Source organism: Artemia sp. Qi Xiang Cuo, chromosome 12 (assembly GCF_049724085.1).
Source record: "Artemia sp. Qi Xiang Cuo chromosome 12, ASM4972408v1, whole genome shotgun sequence".
Lineage (NCBI taxonomy): Eukaryota > Metazoa > Arthropoda > Branchiopoda > Anostraca > Artemiidae > Artemia > Artemia sp. Qi Xiang Cuo.
Window position 1 is genome coordinate 20,232,563 of NC_142805.1, and position 20,147 is coordinate 20,252,709.

General features: G+C 38.6%; 1 protein-coding gene across 2 annotated transcripts; it reads right to left on the reverse strand.

Moving 5' to 3' along the window:
• Positions 1 to 1,328: 1,328 nt before the first annotated feature.
• Positions 1,329 to 15,376, reverse strand: LOC148945878 (uncharacterized). Of its 2 annotated transcripts, none has more exons than XR_016142515.1 (2): positions 15,174 to 15,376; positions 1,329 to 2,091 (listed from the first exon to the last, which is right to left on the reverse strand). XR_016142515.1 is itself a non-coding variant. In XM_089097854.1 (2 exons), the coding sequence occupies exon 2, from the start codon at positions 7,336 to 7,338 to the stop codon at positions 6,829 to 6,831; it is 510 nt and encodes a 169-aa protein (XP_088953980.1). In that variant the 5' UTR covers positions 7,339 to 9,887; positions 15,174 to 15,376; the 3' UTR covers positions 4,389 to 6,828. The 2 variants fall into 2 exon arrangements, 1 of the variants encoding a protein (XP_088953980.1); XM_089097854.1 differs by lacking the exon at positions 1,329 to 2,091 and adding an exon at positions 4,389 to 9,887.
• Positions 15,377 to 20,147: the final 4,771 nt, after the last annotated feature.

Genomic DNA, 20,147 nt, shown 5'->3' on the forward strand with positions numbered 1-20,147 from the left:
CGTAAACCCATCAGTTGTCCGTGTTCTCAGGGATTTATATAGGAATCTAAAAGTGCGTTCAAAACTTCCATCCCGTTTTTCCCTGCAGTCGGCTCTTCATCCTTCCCTATATTATTGCATTATTTCTCGTGTGAGGCCAAACTCTTCGATTCCCTCGAATATGCTTGTGAATTTTCAGTACCCCATCCTCGTTAAGAAAGGGACTAGACAGGGAGCTATCACTTCCCCAACCCTGTTCAATAATAGTGTCCTTGAAGCGCAGGCAAAGTGTAGTCCTTCATGCATTCTTGGGAGAATCGATATGTCTCTTATTTGTTATGCTGATGACATCCTGAATCTCAGCCGCACGATCCAGCGCATTGAGCAGAATTTCAAATTCCTCAAAGATGAATATGCAAAAATCGGCCTGTCTTTTATTCCTGAGAAATCCGAAGTAATCCTTTTCAATTGGCGAAATCCCTCTACTTCTCTTATAAATATGGACGGTTCTCTTGTTAAACCCTCAGACCATATTACATACCTGGGCCTCCCAATTGGCACATCTATTGGTCACACACGTCGTTTGCTGATTTCTCACGTTGAGCGTAAAATTAGCATTTATTAAGCTGTAATCGTAAAAAGCAAACTACGTTTCAACCGTTATATTCTAACATCCATTTACAACGCCACAGCCCTTCCTCATCTGCTTTACATTGCTCCTTTCTGGAGATTCTTTACAGTTACAGATAAAAAGCACCTACGATCCATCTTCTTCAGATTTGCTAAATATCTTTTACATTTGCCCCCTTGGACAAGAAACCATAAAATTATACATTAGTATAAGCTATCTGACCCTAATATTAGCATTAATAAATCTGTATCCCTTTTTCAAAGTAAGTTTAATCATCCATGCTCAATAATTTGTTCAAAATAGTTTTTTTATATTAATGTAATGCATATAGTCACTGTTCGTATTAATGCAATGAAGAGTTTTCTTTTGTCATGTGTTTGAATTTTCAATGTGTGTTCGTGTCCTTCTTTTTCTTCTTTTTTTTCTTTTTTGTTTTCTTTAGTGATTACTCCGTCTACAGTACCTTTTGTACTTTTTTTTGACGGGCAATAAATGAATAATAATAATAATAATTGAGTAAAAGGATTGTGGGGGGTGGACTGACTGGGCACGCGTAAGTACCTGGGGCAGAGGATTGTTTCGAGGGATGGATTACTGAGGCATACTGCTCTGTATCAGGCATGCAGGGGGATAAGAATGAAAGTCGAATGGAACACGAACTAGGGGCGGGGGGGTCGTGAAAAAGTGCTACTGCGCTCTAAAAAATTTTGGGTTTTAAAACAACCCACCAACCCTGAAGATGCATGAGCAAAAGTACACGACATATCAAGACAAGATAAAACAGAACACAGATCAGCATGGTTAAAAATACACTTTGGATGAAACCACTGTTGACACCGACTGCACTGCACTGTTCCACTAGCGGCACGAAGTCTACACTCTGGGTGTGTGAATTTCACAGGCCTTGACATAATTAATTAAAAAAACTTTTTCCATAAAAACCTGATAATATAGCTCGAAACTGGTCTATGACTGAAATTGGAATTATAATAATATCCAAAACGGGTTTTAAAAATTTAACCCAGCTTAGGTGTTAACAGGTCAAATGCCAGAATGTAACTGAATTGTTTTCATGTAATATTTCCCCTGAAAAGTTACTACCAGAAACTTCCATCCTAATTGGAGATTTAAAAAAAAAATGCATCCCCGGAAGATCTCCTTCCCCCCTGGGAAATATCGGTATACCTCCTTATAACAAATATTATATTTAAACAACGGGCAAATATCAAAACTTGCCGCCAGTCAACTGGTGGTTCTGAGGGGTCATGCAATCTCTAAAGACACGTTTATTGTACCTTTCAACCATACTGAACAAATCGGCAATCTCAAAATTTGGATCAGACGACTCTGAAAAACGGTATAGGATGGGGGCTAGTTGTCCTCCATGTTTTGGTCACTTAAGAAGGGCACCAGATCTTTTAATTTTCGTTTGAACGAGGCTTCTCGTGTCATTCTATTACCATTGGTTCGATACGATCACCCTGGAAAAAGCACCAACAACAAATAAACATAAATCCGTGATCCTTCTTGTGGCAAAAACTGAAAAATTTCATATTTCTATAGAGAGGAGCTTGGAACCTCTACAGTAGGGTTCGCTGGTTCTTTGCTGAATGTGATGGTGTGATTTCCATTTTTTGACTTTTAGGGGGTGTTTTTCATCTTTTTTGAAAATTTGGCAATATTTCTTAGGCTCGTAGCCTTTGATGGGTAACACAAAACTTAATGAATATTATATATTTTCAGTCGGCACAATAAGCCAATTCTTTTGATACATCTACTGACATCATTGCTACCATTACTGCTACTGCTATTATTCCTACTAAAAAGTTGTATAAATAATATCTTGGGAACTATTTAGAGTATTATTTTGAAAATTCCAGGGTATTTCAAGGGGGATGTTGAACTAACCGAAAGACGCTATGTTTATAATACCACCACTACTATTTCTATTGCTACTGCTGCTACTGCTAATACTAAGGCTAGCGGTATCGAAGAGAAAATTTCACTGAAATTTAAGCGGATATTTAACTAATCAAAATATTGTATGTGCCTGAAGGCTGTCAAAAAAGTATCAGCAAATTCTCGGGAATGGCTTAGGGTATTAAGTTGAAGTTTTCAGCGCATGATGAGGGTGATGTCTAATTGACCAAAAGGCATTATGTATATGTTCTTGCGTAAGGTTGCCTGGATTATTTTGTCCTCTTTTTTTGTATTTTTTTTTAAAATATGTTCCATTCTTGTTTTCACTGATCATTTTCTTGTTTTCCCGTGGTTTGTTGACATTATTAATGTGTTTTCAGAAGCTTGAATTTAAATAGGACATGGATAAATTCCTTGATATTCATTCCTATTCAGCGGATGATGTTCCTATAATGAGAAGCGCTCGTGCATTGATTAGCACAGAAGAAAGACATAATGCTGTCAATAATCGTCGTTCCACGCCACCTGTTACTGGTCAAAAGTTGCTGAAAGTGATGCACCGGTTAGTTTTTTTTCTTCCGTTTTTCATATTCTATCTAGAGCTATATACTGGAGAGAAGTAGGGTTTTCTTCCTCTGCATGAAGAATGTACTCTTACGAAGGAGAAGCTGAATTTTCCACATGAATTTCTGGGTTGTTATGGCGAATTCTTCAAATTTATAAATCATGGAACCTCAAATAATTAAAGTTTATTTTTCCAAGCTGATTTCTGGCATATTTTCCGCCAGAAAATCTTCCGGGGTAGAAAAAACTCAAATAAAAAAAAAATCTAGAAAAGAACGGATTCTGAAATGTTCTACCTACGGCTCTTTTTCGAAATCACCATAAATTTCTTTTCGCAATAAACATTTACTCCTAAAATTAACCAAAACAATAGTTATCATTCCTGATTCAGATTCAAATGGCAAAAAGACAGTTTTCTCAGTAGACAGTTTTTTTTTAAAACGCGTTTTTAAACTTTTGATTACTATGGGCTGTAGTTCACTCTTTACTAGGTTGCAGCTGCCGCTGCAACCATGATCACAACTTGAAATTCTCAGTTTTATAGAGAGAAATAACTGGATCTCCAGAGTCCATATTATGGTTGATAAGTTCTTCATTTCGAGTAATACTAGATGAGACCAGGATGTTACCCAATGAATCAGTCTATTATTTTTTATGCTGTTCACCGACTGTAAACTTATTATTTTTATGCCTAAGTTTTTAAGATAATTTTAGTTGTATGCTGTAAGTTACTGATATCACTGCTCCTTTAAGACTACGAAAATATTTATAGAATAGTTTGTTACTGTGTAGCTACGAATTTACTTTGGACTCCTAAATCAATAATCTTGTTTCTTATGCTTGGCTTTTGTGTTTTCAGTAAAGCGTTAGTTTTCTGTAATCCTCCAAACATAGATGAATATCACCAGTTCATTTATTCGCGCTAGTTTTATTGATATACGTTAGATAGGCTGTCAAGTAATAATTTTTCTTCGTTTTAAGTTTCAAAGTCGCTCTTTAGTTCCCACTGAAAAGCTTTTTTTTTTAAAAATAATATTTTAGACAAGTACCACCTTTTTCCAACAGTTTGTGGTAATGAACTGAATGGAATGAGTGAACCGGCTCAATAGTAACCGAAACTCTAAAAAACGGATACAAAAAGATCCATCAAAAGAATCAGATTTAATGTTGATTTCAAATCTACAAGTTTCATCAAGTTTAATCTTACCCATCAAAAAGTTTCGCGCAAGGGAAAAATTGCCTTATTTTCAAAAAAGGGGGAGACACCCCCTAAAAGTCATAGAATTGTTTTAAAAAGTTGAGCTGTGAGAAAAAGTCAAATTATAGCGTAAAGAGCGGGGCGTTGAGGATCGGAGAGCCCTTTTCATATGGGGAATAATTTCTGTTCGTTTTAAGTTTTAATGTCGCTCCTTACTGCCAATTAAGAAAACTAGTTGTTTTATTTAATTTCTGACTGTTTTTGAATTAATTCAGCGTTGATTTTGGCTCACCGTACATGAATAATAAAAAAAATTGTATATCAATTTTACTTTATTTTTGGGTAAATGGCTTTCTCGAAATTTTGATCTGAGGTAATTTTTTTTTAATTTGATTTCTGATAGTTTTTTCAATAATGTTGGGAAATCCGGCGCTCCCCCTGAAAACTTCTGTATACTTCCCAATAACCAATACTATATGTAAACATTGGGCAAAATTCATAACTTGCAGACCTTCCCCCGGGGACTCTGGGGATTAAATCATCCTCTTAGACATAGATATTGTATTTTTCGACCATGCCGGACAAAATGGCTATCTCAAAATTTTGATCGAGTGACCTGGGGGGAAAATGAGCGTGGAAGGGGGTCTTGTTACCCTCCATTTCTTTGGTCACTTAAAAAGGGCACTAGAACTTTTAGTTTCCGTTTGAATGAGCCCTCCCGCAATATTCTATGACCATTGGGTTGATACAATCACCCATGGAAAAAAAAACGCATCCGTGATCTTTCTTCGGCAAAAAAAATCCACATTTTTACAGATAGGAGTTTGAAACTTTTATAATAGGGTTCTCTGATACGCTGAATCTGATCGTCCGATTTTAATTAGTCGCTTTTGGTGCCCAATTGTTTCTTTGGCTACCTGGTTATAGGTTTCCTTTAAGGTGGTCCAGGTTTTCTCCACGCTGACAGCGTTGTCCAGGTCTAAGGCCAGGCTCTCAAACCTGTTTGTTGGCTGCATAGTAAACTCGTGTTGCATTTTGGTGTTGGAGAGTTTATCTGAGTCGTAGGCAGGACTTCCTTTGGTTTGGGTTTTCTACGTGGCTTTCAACTTGAGAGCTAGCTTTGCAATCATCAAGGCATGGTCTGTAGCAACGTCGGCTCCTCTATAGGCTCTTACATCTTGGAGGCTCGATTTCCACTTTTTGTTGATCAAAATATGGTCAATCTGGTTACGTGTTCTTGGGTCTGAGGAGTTCCATGAAAACCTATGCATGATTTTGTGTTGAAAAAAGGTTCCTCCAATGATAAGGTCGTTCGTTATCGCAAAATCAACTAACAGTGTCCCGTTCTCGTTTACTACGCCGCGGCCTTGGCTCCCAAAAACCTCAGGACAGTATATATTGTCGCTCCCTACTTTGGCATTGAAGTCACCAACAAAACAGACGAGATCGTGACGGGGGATATCTTTGGTAACGGCTTGCAGGGTGTTGTAGAAGTCGTCTTTTGATGTTTCGTCTGCATCATTAGTTGGTGCATAGCATGCAACTACTGTTAGTTTTGCCTGGCTGCCTGTGAAACGTGCTACGATGATCCTCTCATTTATAAGTTCTAACTGTTTAAAATTTTCAACTTTTACTTAAGAAAAAAAATGTTGACTGAAAAAAGTGTATTTTTTAGAATGGACGAATTTGTTTTCTGGTGTACTAAGGGGTCTGCAATTACCTTTTTGGGACCTGATTTGTCACTGATACGACTGAGCTATTTACTACATTAAAGAATTCTGCTTCACAGATGGATTCAGTCAGTGCACTGGAGTTATTTTGCTCGACCTGTCCGTAAAATTGGGCAATAGTAACTGATTAGGGACATGTTATAATTAAAAGTAAAAGGTATGAAATAAGACTTTCAAAAATATTCCTCATTTTCTTCTTCCGAGAATTCAGATGGGGCAAGGTCAGATTCCCTGCATGTCCTCCTCGTTCCACGGCTGGAGTATAAGCTGCAGCATCCTTTCATTTTTGAGCAGCTACAGTCTTTTCTACATCTTGCACTTTTGCATCTGCAGTAAGCTTCCAGGCTTGATGCTTCTTTACAGTTTGAGACGACCAGATCTACTCCCCCTTCAGCCATCTTCCATCCATGGAGGAGTGGATCTGGAATGCTCGGTCGAGCCTGTACTGACGATAAGAATATCTATGTAGCGAATATGGCGCTTCGTATGCATGGCTCGAAGATGTCGTCAGAAGGTGGCAGTCTTCTCACATCTTGTTCCTGGCACTAAATGTAAGCCTTTACACTTGCCACTTAAATGAATTTGGCCTGTTTACCGTACATTTCAATGACCAGGGATTTTGATAGGTTGGAAACTTCTCTAAACACGTCGACTGAAAGCTTTCCTTCTGCATCCTTGATCAGTTCCGTCACAGACACCATTTTTGAGGCAAAAGTAGCAGACTCCACGGTGTTTAAGAAAGAAGCTTTCCTGACGCTGAAGAAAAAGTTCGTTGTGTCACACCCTGACAGACAGTGCACGAACGTTTACATAATCTGCTCCTCTTTGGACAAGTGGACTCCATCCGCCAGCTCGTGTACTGGGATAATGTAAGTCGGGAACTTCAAGAAAAGTTTGATCAGTCCCTCAGCTTGAAGCTCTTCATAAAAATGAACAATGGCTGCTGCCACGTCTGTTTCGTTGGCTTGCACAAAGATGCTGCAAGCGTAATGGCTAGCGTACTTGGCATGTGTCATAAGGCGTTGGTCAGCTCCTTCGTGGTTGGAGTACAAGCATTCCTGGTAGTCACAGTATTCCGGTAAAGTTGAGCTGTAGCTACGCTTGACCAGAAACACTTTGAATCTCTCCTTGAACCCACATGAGAGAAAAAGGTTGAGTGCGTTGAGAAGCTGATCACCCATCTGCTCCGAGGTTTCATACAAAATTTTGAGGAGCCGGCTTTTAGACGCTGAGCTTGCAAGTACGGCATCCCATTTTTCAATTGTGCTAAGAGCGGAATCTGGAGGTTTTTCCCTTTCCCTCTTTGGAATCTGCATGCTGATTTCAAGGAGATCGACTCTCCGGTGTCCGTGAGCTCCCCAAACAGTCCGTTGTACCGATCTGCGACAATGTGGACTTCAGATCATTCAGCAACGATAGAAGCAATCTTTCCGCAAAGGATTTGACTATTTCAAACCTGGCAGGTCGATATGACTTTATCTTGGACATTAGGTCAATGATGTGTACTGCAGTTGATGTTGTTTCTTTGGATTTTAAAGAAGCTGCAAGCTGCAAGTCCTCCTTTTTTCTTAGCCAGTTCAAGAGCAAAGCTTTGTTCCCCGTCCTTATTTTCTAGCTAGAGGATGTCTTGGTTGATTGTTGCGGAAGATGTTCAATAATGGATGGAGAGAAAGGAAGAATTGCTTTTGTGAGGATCTTTGCAACTGCTTTCTCCTTTTCTTTGCCGTAGCTCAACTGACTAGTAATGATTAGAGCTCAGGAGATCGGTTCTAGGGACACCCTTCACTTTCTGAGTGTTACTCTCTGAAGGGAAAGTTCGGAGTGCAACCTTTTCCACATCTTCTTTCCTGTTGCACCGAAAGTCCTCAACCGCCTATTTTCGTTTTGTGGCTACGCAAGTAATATCAGAAACAATCTTCTCATCGTCCATAACTTCTGACGTGACAGTATTCACTAGGTCAAAGTCCACTCTGCTGAACGGATTGCCACATGTAGTGAAAACGTCTCGAATTTTATCTCGCGGAAGTTGTAATCGCGTCGTCGTCTACTGATTGTCTTCGTGATGTTTCAGTGTCTCTGTGGATACGTTGACTACTTGCAGGAAACCATTGCTGATGGCAGTAAAAATCGGTAAGGTAAGAATCCAAGCTTCGGTCTGTCTTATCCATTTGTTCTCCTATTATTCCGGCCGTCGTCGTTGCATCCTTGTTCACTGTACATTCCAGTATCCTTTCATGAACTTCCTGTGTACATCAGGAAAGGTTTGTGGTAAACTTCGCATGTCTGATAGGTACTGTATTAGACATCTTGTATGCTGGGGATGGTGAGCCGCCACCAAGTATGGCAACATCCGAGCAGTTGCTGTCAAATGAGACTCCCATTCACAGTTTCGTTCAGCATGAATGAATTGCATCGCTATTTCAAGTATTTTCAAGAACTGCCGTCAGAAAGCAAACGTGGGTGACACATTACGCAGGGTGTCGAAGGCATTCATTATGTGAACCAAAGTGATTAAGGTATCGTTTAGCTCCTGAAGTGCAGTTCGCGTGTCAGCACTGTTTGCCAATGAAGTCCTGAATAACTCAATGGCACTACCCAGCTGGTCCAGACGGGATAAGTCTTCTTGTGCTTCGAAATAATACTCTTCCAATGACACCCAGTAGAGGGCTAGCAAGACCTCTTACAGTATACAGTAGGCATTGATGGCTTGGTAGTAGCTTTTCCCTTGAAATACCTTTTCGCAAGTACGAGGAAGCAGCACCTTTGTCTGCACTACAATCTCTTTGAGTCCAGAGCTGTCCATTATCTTACCAACTGCCTTGAGATAGTTGAGCAGGAGGTGGATGCCCTCCATGCGTAGGATTACGTTTTTGAAATCATCCAGGTATTTACTTTTTACTCTCTGTGCTAGCTCATAAATGAAGAGATTTTGCGTGACCACCGTATCGTCACATCTGACACCTTTACTTATCGCCATGAACGTTCGTAGAGATTTTTCGACTGTTGCATGGTTGTTTGGTGCTTCAAGAAGGAAAGGCAAGTAAAACACGTTACTTTTAGGAACATTTTCCTTCGAGACTTTACTGCAAATCGTTCGATAGCTTGGTAAGGACGGGGGACTTTATTCTGTGGCCACAAGCTGTGTTGGGCATTCTCTAGCCAGCATTACTATCTTATCCGGGTGTCTAATTTCTTTTAGAGTCTCGAGAAGTAAGTTAACAGGAAGGAGTTCATTCTCGATCATCGTTTTCCTTAAGATCTTCGATCCCTGACACTTGATTTCAAGCTGTTCTTTCGGTACACATTCAACTGACCTGTGGTGACTTTTGATTGGCTGTTCTTTGAGAGCTCTGAGGTCTGCACCATTGCCATACTAGTAATACGAGTCGATGTGCCATGGAGGGAGGACCATAGAAAGTCGAGGTTGTCATGCATGAATTGGATCAAAGAATCATCATCTTTTATTATGCCAAGAGGAACATAGACGCTGTGTGCTGTGGTGTGAGTCCTCATTTCGTCTACCGCTGTTGCGAGGAGTCGTCGAATGGTATCATACGATACCCCAGAACCACTTTTATTCAGAACTTGAAGGATATTTCTGCTTCGAGTTTTATGATAAACATAAACTGAAACCCCAATATGTTTCGGGGTTTGAACGTAAAGCCCGGAAAATAAAATATCTTGGGCGATGTTCATAAGTCTTTGTTCTGTCTTCGGCATACAGTCCCGTTTTACCTCTGGATTGTCCCACGCTTCTTCTTCTTCAATAAGGTAAACAAGAAAGTTCTGGAGCTCTTTTGGTATCATTTAGGGATCTGGTCGGGTGTTATTTGCGCGTCTTCTGCTTTGGCGTTTTTGGCGATTCCTGAAAGACGAGGCGAAACAATAAAAATTGAAATACTAGTAAAGACAAACCTTTGAGGATCAAATAATAGAGTTAATTAGCTTTTTAAGCTTTTTAACCATCAATTTGCACTAGTATGGCAGGTGACAGTAAACATAACCATAATATCCTCCTCAAAAATATATTTTCTATCTGCAATTCAACTACGCTGAACAAAATGGCTATCTCAAAATTTTGATTGGATGGGTTAGGGGGAATGCGGGGCGTGGGGGGCTAGTTTCCCTCCAATCATTTTCGACTATTAAAAAGGGCACTAGCCCTTTAATTTCCAATCGAATGAGCCTGTTTTGAAGTTTCTAAGACAACGCCTTCTATAGAAACCTTATATGCCCCCAGGGCATAACTTAAAACCCTTGCCCTGAGGGTTGTGGGGGAGTATCATCCTAACAAATATATTTTCTATCTGGAAATAAACTACGCTGAACAAAATGGATATCTAAAAATTTTGATGGGTTGTGTTAGGGGTATTGAGGGGCGTGGGGGAGGGGCTAGTTGCCCTCCAAACATTTTCAACTATTAAAAAGGGCACTAGCCCTTTAATTTCCAATCGATTGAGCCTGTTTTGAAGTTTCTACGACAACATCTTCTATAAAAACCCTATATGCCCCCAGGGCATAACTTAAAACCCTTGCCCTGAGGGTTGTGGGGGAGTGTTCTCCTCAAAAATATACTTTCTATCTGGAAATCAACTACGCTGAACAAAATGGTTATCTGAAAATTTTGATTGGATGTGTTTGGGGAAATGATGGGCTTGGGGGGGGGGGCGCGTTAAACTCCAATCACATTTTACTATTAAAAAGGGCACTAGCTATTTAATTTCCAATCGAATGAGCCTGTTTTGAAGTTTCTACGACAACACCTTGTATAAAAACCTCATATGCCCCCAGGGCATATCTTAAAACCCTTGCCCTGAAGGTTCTGGGGGAGTGTCCTCCTCAAAAACGTATTTTCTATCTGGAAATCAACTACGTTGAACAAAATGGCTATCTCAAAATTTCGATTGGATGTGTTTGGAGAAATGATGGGCGTGGGGGGGGGCGCGTTACACTACAAACACTTTGGACTATTAAAAAGGGCAAAAGCCCTTTATTTCCAATCGAATGAACCTGTTTTGAAGTTTCAACGACAACGCCTTCTATAAAAACCTTACATGCCCCCAGGCCATAACTTGAAACCCTTGCCCTGAGGGTTGTGGGGGAGTGTCCTCCTCAAAAATATACTTTCTATCTGGAAATCAACTACTCTGAACAAAATGGTTATCTGAAAATTTTGATTGGATGTGTTTGGGGAAATGATGGGCGTGGGGGGGGGGGGGCTAGTTACACTCCAATCACTTTTGACTATTAAAAAGGGCACTAGCTATTTAATTTCCAATCGAATGAGCCTGTTTTGAAGTTTCAACATCAACACCTTGTATAAAAACCTCATATGCCCCCAGGGCATAACTTAAAACACTTTCCCTGAAGGTTCTGGGGGAGTGTCCTCCTCAAAAAATTATTTTCTATTTGCAAATCAACTACGGTGAACAAAATGGCCATCTCAAAATTTCGAGGGGATGTGTTGGGCGAACGGATGGGCGTGGGGGGGGGCGAGTTAAATTCCAAGAAAGTTGGACGAGGAAACAGTGCACTAGCCCTTTAATTTCCAATCAAATGAACCTGATTTGAAGTTTCAACGTCATCGCCTTCTATAAAAAACTAAAATGCCCCCAGGGCATAACTTTAAACACTTGCCCTGAGGGTTGTGGGGGAATGTCCTCCTCAAAAATATATTTTCTATTTGGAAATCAACTACGCTGAACAAAATGGCTATCTCAAAATTTTGATTGGATACTTTTGGGGGAATAATGGGCGTGGGGGGGGGGCGAGTTGCCCTCTAATCACTTTCGACTATTGAAAAGAGCACTAGGTTTTTGAATTTCCAATCGAATGAACCTTTTTTGAAGTTTCTACGACAACGCCTTCTGTAAAAATCTTGTAAGCCCCCAGGGCATAACTTAAAGCTCTTGCCCTGAGGGTTGTGGGGGAATGTCCTCCTCAAAAATATATTTTCTATCTGGAAATCAACTACGCTGAACAAAATGGCCATCTCAAAATTTTGATTGGATGTGTTTGGGGCAATGATGGGCGTGGGGGGGGCTAGTTGCTTTCCAATCACTGTCGACTATTGAAAAGGGTACTAGCCCTTTAATTTCCAATCGAATGAGCCTGTTTTGAATTTTCTACGACAACACCTTCTATAAAAACCATAAAAACCCTACGCCCCCAGGGCATAACTTAAAACCCTTGCCCTGAGGGTTGTGGGGGAATGTCCTCATCAAAAATATATTTTCTATCTGGAAATCAACTATGCTGAACAAAATGGCCATCTCAAAATTTTGATTGGATGTGTTTGGGGGAATAATGGGCGAGGGGGGGGGCTAGTTTCCCTCCAATCACTTTCGACTATTAAAAAGAGCACTAGGTTTTTGAATTTCCAATCGAATGAACCTTTTTTGAAGTTTCTAAGACAACGCCTTCTGTAAAAATCTTGTAAGCCCCCAGGGCATAACTTAAAGCTCTTGCCCTGAGGGTTGTGGGGGAATGTCCTCCTCAAAATTATATTTACTATCTGGAAAACAACTATGCTGAACAAAATGGCTATCTCAAAATTTTGATTGGATGTGTTTGGAGAAATGATGGGCGGTGGGGGGGGGGGTTGCTAGTTGCTTTCCAATCACTTTCGACTATTAAAAAGGGTACTAGCCCTTTAATTTCCAATCGAATGAGCCTGTTTTGAAGTTTCTACGACAACACCTTCTATAAAAACCTTAAAAACCCTATGCCCCCAGGGCATAACTTAAAACCCGTGACCTGAGGGTTATGGGGGAGTGTCCTCATCAAAAATATATTTTCTATCTGGAAATCAACTATGCTGAACAAAATGGCTATCTCAAAATTTTGATTGGATGTGTTTGGGGGAATAATGGGCGAGGGGGGGGGGGGGCTACTTGCCCTCAAATCACTTTCGACTATTAAAAAGGGCACTAGCCTTTTGAATTTCCAATCGAATGAGTTTTTTTTGAAGTTTCTAAGACAACACCTTCTATAAAAACCTTATATGCCACCTGGGTATAACTTAAAACGCTTGCCCTGAGGGTTGTGGGGGAGTGTCCTCCTCAAAAACATATTTTCTATCTGGAAATCAACTACGCTGAACTAAATGGCTATCTCAAAATTTTGATTCAATGTGTTTGGGGAAATGATGGGCGTGGGGGGGGGGACGGGGCTAGTTACACTTCAATCACTTTCGACTATTTAAAAGGGCACTAGCCCTTTAATGTCCAATCGATTGAGCCCGTTTTGAAGTTTCTACGACAACTCCTTTTATAAAAACCTTATATGCCCCCAGGGCATAACTTAAAACCCTTGCCCTGAGGGTTGTGGGGGAGTGTCCCTCTCAAAAATATATTTTCTATCTGGAAATCAACTACACTGAACAAAATGGCTATCTTAAAATTTTGATTGCATGTGTTTGGGGGAATGATGAGCGTTGGGGGGGGGGGATTAGTTGCCCTCCAATCATTTTCGACTATTAAAAAGGGCACTAGAACTCTCGATGTCCAATTGAATGAGCCCCCTTTGAAGTTTCTACGATGACCCCTTCCGTATGAAGTGCCTCTGTAAAAAAAAAAAAAAATAAATAATAATAAAACATTGGAGCCGTATGGCCTTTTCTATAGGCAACGCTACAGCGTTGCCTCCGATAATCAAATTCTTTGGGGCTTACGAATAGGTAAAGCCAAAATCAAATTCAAATTTTTGTCGTGATAAATTTTAGCTGCTTTGTTTAAATAGAATTACTTGCTGTATTTCTTGTTTTTAGCAGTTACGACTTCGGATTGGGTACATTATGTTCGCTTAGCTTAGGAAATCGAGTGTAAGTTTCAGGCCGTCCGAAACAAAAAGTTTTATGGCTCTTTTTCAGGGGGAGCCAGTGTTTTTTTTTTCTTTTTGGCTGGGGTCATCCCTAGCCCAATGATTTCAGGGCACGAGGTTTTAGCCGATTAAAATAAAAATAAATTGCCCTTTCTATGACCCATTTTGGTAAGGACAAGCTGATTATATCTTCACACTAAAATATGTTAAATTAGGTTTCTCTCAGCCGTTTGCATAAATATTATTTTGAAACTAATATAAAAAAAGGCCATGATCAATTTTTCAAAACAAATTATTGGTTATTTTTCTTGAAATAAAACTTTTTATCCATTTATTTCTTACTCATATTCATTCACTTTGAAAACAAAATTATTTATGTTTTAAATAATTTTAAGCAAGTTTGGACTTTTTTTTCACGTATTAAAAATTCTCATAAAATACTACATGCTTATCTAACCCTAATTTACCGATCAGATCAGGACAGAAAACCTCAGAGTTCGCAACCTTTGATTTTGTTCTAATAAACAAAGAAAACCCTTAAGACGAGCCTCAAACCCATCCAGCATTATCTTTTAAGCCTTTTCAGTTTATGGGAGAAGTGACAATTTCTGTAGTCCATATTCTTTAAGGAGTTTTATTCCCGTTTGTACCACATTTTATGTTTTAAATAATTTTAAACTTAAGTTTAGATTGTTTTTTTATGATATACTAAAAATTCTGAAATAAATGATATACTAAAAAGCTGAATAATAGCACATCATAACCTAAGTTTTAAGGAGCCCAGCGCCATGGATTCTGTAATAAAATCAAACAGTGGATGGAATCATGGAAAACCAAGCAGTCTCTGGGCAACTATTTTGAAACTGTAAAACATGGACACCAAAAGAAAGAAATCTGTGAAGCTAAGCCATAAGGCTGTGTATCAAACGAGACTGTATGAGCTTAAAGCTCTATAGTAACTATATCCATAAATAGAGCATTGAACATTATCTATATTGAAAGAAACGTTTAAAACGAGTCTGAAACCCATCCAGTAATATCTTTTAAGCCTTTTCAGTTTATGGGAGAAGTGACAATTTCTGTAGTCCATATTCTTTAAGGAGTTTTATTCCCGTTTGGACCACATTTTATGTTTTAAATAATTTTAAACTTAAGTTTGGAGCTTTTTTTCACGCATTAAAAATTCTCATAAAATTCTTCATTCTTATCTAACCCTACCGATCAGACCAGGACAGAAAACTTGAGAGTTCGCAACCTTTGATTTCGTTCTAATAAACAAAGAAAACCTAGCAAAAAAGAATCCAGAATGAAGATAAAAGGTCATACTCACGAATCGGAGTCAATTTTACGAATTGCTGAAATGGCTCTCTCTTTTCCATGTATTGAAGGATCTGCCATCGCAAAAATCTCAACATCTTTGACAAGCCACTGAAAAAGGGCCACTGATGGGGGAGTTGTACCATACATTTGGCGATGACGCAATATGTAAATTTCTGCTGTCTTTTGTGATAAGTTTCTATAGAGTTCTTCGATTTTTGCCTTGAAAAGAATGCAAATCCTTCTTAAGAAATAAGAACGAAAAGTATGTGACCATTAGAGAATATCTAGTTAATGATACATTCATGAATGTTTACAAAAGGCAATCCAAGTTTGAGATTGGAATATGAGCTGGAGCAAAAATATCTCTGTTTGACAGTAATATTCCAGATTGAGTATAATTTTAATAATGATTGATCTTATCTTCTGATTATCGTTTATAATTATTACTTAATTATTACTAACGGCTTGATGACTTGAGGTCAAACTAACGATTGAAGGTGTTAAGGAAGAAAAAAACATCTTCTCTCAAATCCCTCGGACAAACACATTCTGTAAAATTTTCTATTCTATTTCTAGACAATATGGAACTTGAATATTACTTCTTACACTGATATTACTATTCATCGGTTCAAATTAGCTATTACTAATTTGAGCCAATCATAATAATTTGGAACATTTTTTTCATTTATGGGTTTCCATATGGCTTGGATTAGCAAGTTGATATTACGATTTCTGATCCTAAGGAGCAGTCGCCACTTAAACATTTTTGCCTCTCAATTACTCGGACTATTTGTCTTGGCTTTTTTCTACAATTAGCCATATCTTGATGCCTACTGCAAAATACTTGGTTTTTCAATTCAAAATCAACGGACTTGACCATGATTCCATTTTAAGCTGATATTAGTCTCTCAATCGAACTATGTAACTTTATCCAATCCAACTTGTTTGGTTCGTTAGCAGTAACTAAATTTTAAGATAGAGGATACCTGGTTCCAGCGAGAGACAAGGATGTACGGAAACAAAAAGGCTAATGCTATGGGTGAACTTCTAATAGCATTGTATGATTTAGTTATAGCAGTTTTCAGCCAATCAGAAACTTTCTTGAGACATCTGATTGTTCAAATTAGCCCTAGCGAAATCACTACTACTACTAGCCTACTAATAACTCACTGCAGCACCAAGCCGCATGAGGCCTAAACAGCAACACACGCTCCTCCTCCAGCCCAATCTATTCAAAGCCTCCCTCTTTACACCCTCCCAAGATGTTCAAATTTCCCTTAAATCTTTCTTTACATCCTCCTACCCAATTCAGGGAAGACCTGATTTTCGTTTGGTCCTAGATGGTTGGCCAACAAGGACAATCTTTGGTAATCTTTTACCCTTCAACTGCAGAACAGTTCCAAACTATCTTATATCTTAGCTATTATGGCATTACGCCTCCTAAATCTCGGCATAAGTAAAATCCCATTGTGAATTTGCCTTTAAGACAAGGTGAATCAGAATAATACATGTGAATGGACAAAAAACCCAAACGTATTTAATTCCTGATCTCACATCGAATAAATTGCTAGCCTCACTCCTAGCATTAACCACCATAATACTATTCTTGTGCATAGCCCTTATCACTTAATTGTCCTTATCTGGTATACGAAGAAAAGATAGGAACTGACAGACAGCTGTGACTTGGACGAATTATGCATACATTTGTTGGAACAAATAGATAAAATTCTAGCAAGAAACAAAATATTTTTCAAGGGGCTTTATTTAAGGTTGGGAAATATAGGCATTGACTCTGTTTACCTTATGTCCATTGTGTAAGAAGGAAAATCAGACGCTTATAGTTCCATATGTACAATAATCCAGTAAATAAAATTCTATTTGTACACTTCATGGCTACTAACTGCAAGCACTCTCTTAGTGGTATTTTGGTTTCTTAGAACCTACTGACGGAGACAGTTGTGTCTCAGATTAATTTGGCATGCAGTTGTAGTATATAGTAGCCTCCATAATTAAATTTTAAAGCTGAAATTTAGGAAACTAATTTGCATTTAGTTACGACATTTTATAGTTCAGAACAAGAATTTGAGAGGACCGTTCCAAGAGTAGTTGGATATGAAATTGATGACTTTAAAATTAGATACTGTAGATATAATGATATTGGGAAAATAATTCATGAAGTAAAATGCGCTGTTTTAGGAAGGAAGGTTAGAAAACTGCTTGAAATATTAGCACAAAAGATTTAAGTGTGGTCGAAGTTTTTCAGTGAGGAATTTTACGAGGAAAAGAAGAAGTCAAGGGAAGTAGACAAGACACCAAAGCATAAATTAGGGAGATTTAAAATACAGACTATGAATAAAATTACTAAGTATTTAAAAGATGCAGCCAGACCACATAATAGTCATGTTATAATCCTCATTTTATAAAACCTACGGGAAGTGGTGAACAGTGGTGGTAATTCAAGAAAGTGCAGGGGCAGGATGGCTCAAATGTATTTCTTAAATCTAGGGGACCAATATTTATTTTTTCAACAAAAATTGTTTTTCCACAAAAGAATTATTTTTCAGTAAAAGCAGAAGAAAAATGCGTATTCTAAATCGGGGGGGGGGGGGGGACAAAAAGTCTAGGGGAGGCAAAAAAACCCCCCCCCCCGTCCATAAAAATTGACACCACGGGTAGTGAGGCAGACTAAGGTGAACTAGTCCCATTTATATCAAACAGTTCTGGTAACGGACTGTTACAGATAGTAACAATAATAATACAAGAATAATACACCAATACCCGGGTTAAATACCCGGGTTAAGAATAATACACCAAATGAATTGTTTTTTTATGCTGATTCCATATACATAAATTGGAAGTGTAATTAGGTCCAAGAGAGGCTCTTTGTGAATTTGCAGTAGAATTTTGTCGTGGTTTTAGGAAGGAAGAGGCATTGGCCAAGTTTTTACGCTTTTTTTAAAGAAACAACAGACATACCAAACAGCAAACATAACAAAACCTGAAGTAAAGCTTGTATTAATAATGAGCGCTGGAAACATCGTAGCTCTAATTTTTTTTAGACTGTAAATAGGCATTTGCATACTTATAGAAAAGATTTTGTAAAGGTCTACAGGGGTAAGTACTCTAAGAATGTTGCCTTTTGCTTTTTAGTCATGAAGTATGCAACTAGAACCCCATTATTAGCACCAAATCAACCCAAACATCACTTACAAGCTTCCTCCTTCATTACGAATCCTAACCCATTGCAAATATGTCCCATCCTTCCTACCCCAACAAATAAATTCTATAAGACCTAATATCATGTTTGCTAGCCCCTCAAGAGGGGTTTTGAAACTCTAGATACATCCAGTTCGTAATACCTAAGTTCATCATTCAAAATTTCAATATGGTAGTTGTCTTTAAATTGCAATTTTTGTATCATCACAATCACTCGCATCGTCAGGACCTCAATAAAAGCAAAAAATGCCACCATTAAGGTCTAGAACCAGTAAATCTTGTCAACCAGGAAGAACCTTGGACCTCAAATTGAATGGCTGCTTTGTACCAGCTTAGGCCTTGATGGTTGCTACTGAGTTTCAGCGCTTGACAATACACTCCGTTCAACAAGTGTCGATGTCTACCAATCACAGGTATCTGATTCATTAAATACTCACGGCAATAATATTAAACACGATCGAGATGAAGGCCTTGACAAGAAAACATTGGCGAGGAGGAAGTTAAACTGCCTAAAAAAAGCCCAAAAAGCCCACTAGTACAAATAAACCCAGAAAACTCTTAAAACGTAAGATCTTTCTATCTGGAAAGATACTGGAAATAATACTCCCTTCTTATCAGAACGGTGACCCTCCTCAAATTCTATTTCATACTGCAACACCGTGATACAAATCTTTAAATTTGCATGAGCCCTCTCAAAAATATCTAGTCCTCCTAATGTCACGGGACATTGATCATTTAAACAGTTAAAATTTACTATTATAAACTTAGAGTTATCCATCCCATTAACTGCTAATTCTTCCAACTTTTTTTTGGAGGCATCCTTCAACAAGGGTCTATAGGCAGCAGGTAAAATGCATAATTGAAACACTATAGCCTTGTATCGAAAGATCCGTTGTACCCCCTGACAACCCTTTGAATCTGAATGATATTTTAAAACTATAGCCCTCTCCCCATGTCCGCCTCTTAAAACAAAATGCTTTTTAAATTTACAAATATTAATTTTTAGACTCCTAATAAAGAAACCCACAGACGCGCGACCCCTCGTTATAATTATTCAGTTTACTTACACAGCTACTTACCAAATCTAAAAAAACCACTAATTTTATTAATGCGGGCAAATTGCTTAAATCATTGTGTGCACGTATTTCAACTGTAGCTGGCTAGCATTTTCTTTAAAAATTTTTTGAGTGCACTTGTGGCTTCTAAGGTGTCCCGTCGCGCCCACACACCCATCGGTTTGTCTAGAAGTGCTCGACTCTTGTTAACACAGACAGGGGTGATGTCCAGTGGATGTGTTATTATATACCCTGACACCTTAGAGTGAAAGGTTTACCTAACTGGTGTGAGTTCGAATTTTTGATGTAGATGTACTTTGTAGAACGAAAAAAAATCTTTAATGTTAAAGTCGGGTGTATTGGTTTCTTATGTACTGTTTTTATCATAACAATCCATGGGTGGGACGGGGGTTGGCAGAGAAGCGTAACTAGAACCACTCCCAGTCTGTTCAATTGTATTAGCTGGGCCGTGTGTGAAATCGCCCAGGTCACTTAGTATGCCCTCCAGAGTATTTAGTAATCGCTTACAATAACGGCAATTTTTAACTCGGATTAATCCATAATTGATATCTGTTAGTTAAAACATAACAACATTACAATACAACATTTTCGTCAATAGTAGACACCTGACGTTATATTGACTAAATCTGGCTATCCAGAGCTGAAAACAGTTTTTCTATTTTCTCAAACTTTATGTTGTATTTTAGGAGAGG

What these genes read in the sequence shown, in the direction of transcription:
- LOC148945878 (XM_089097854.1), bottom strand. Translation starts at nt 7,338, where the DNA reads ATGCAGATTCCAAAGAGGGAAAGGGAAAAACCTCCAGATTCCGCTCTT.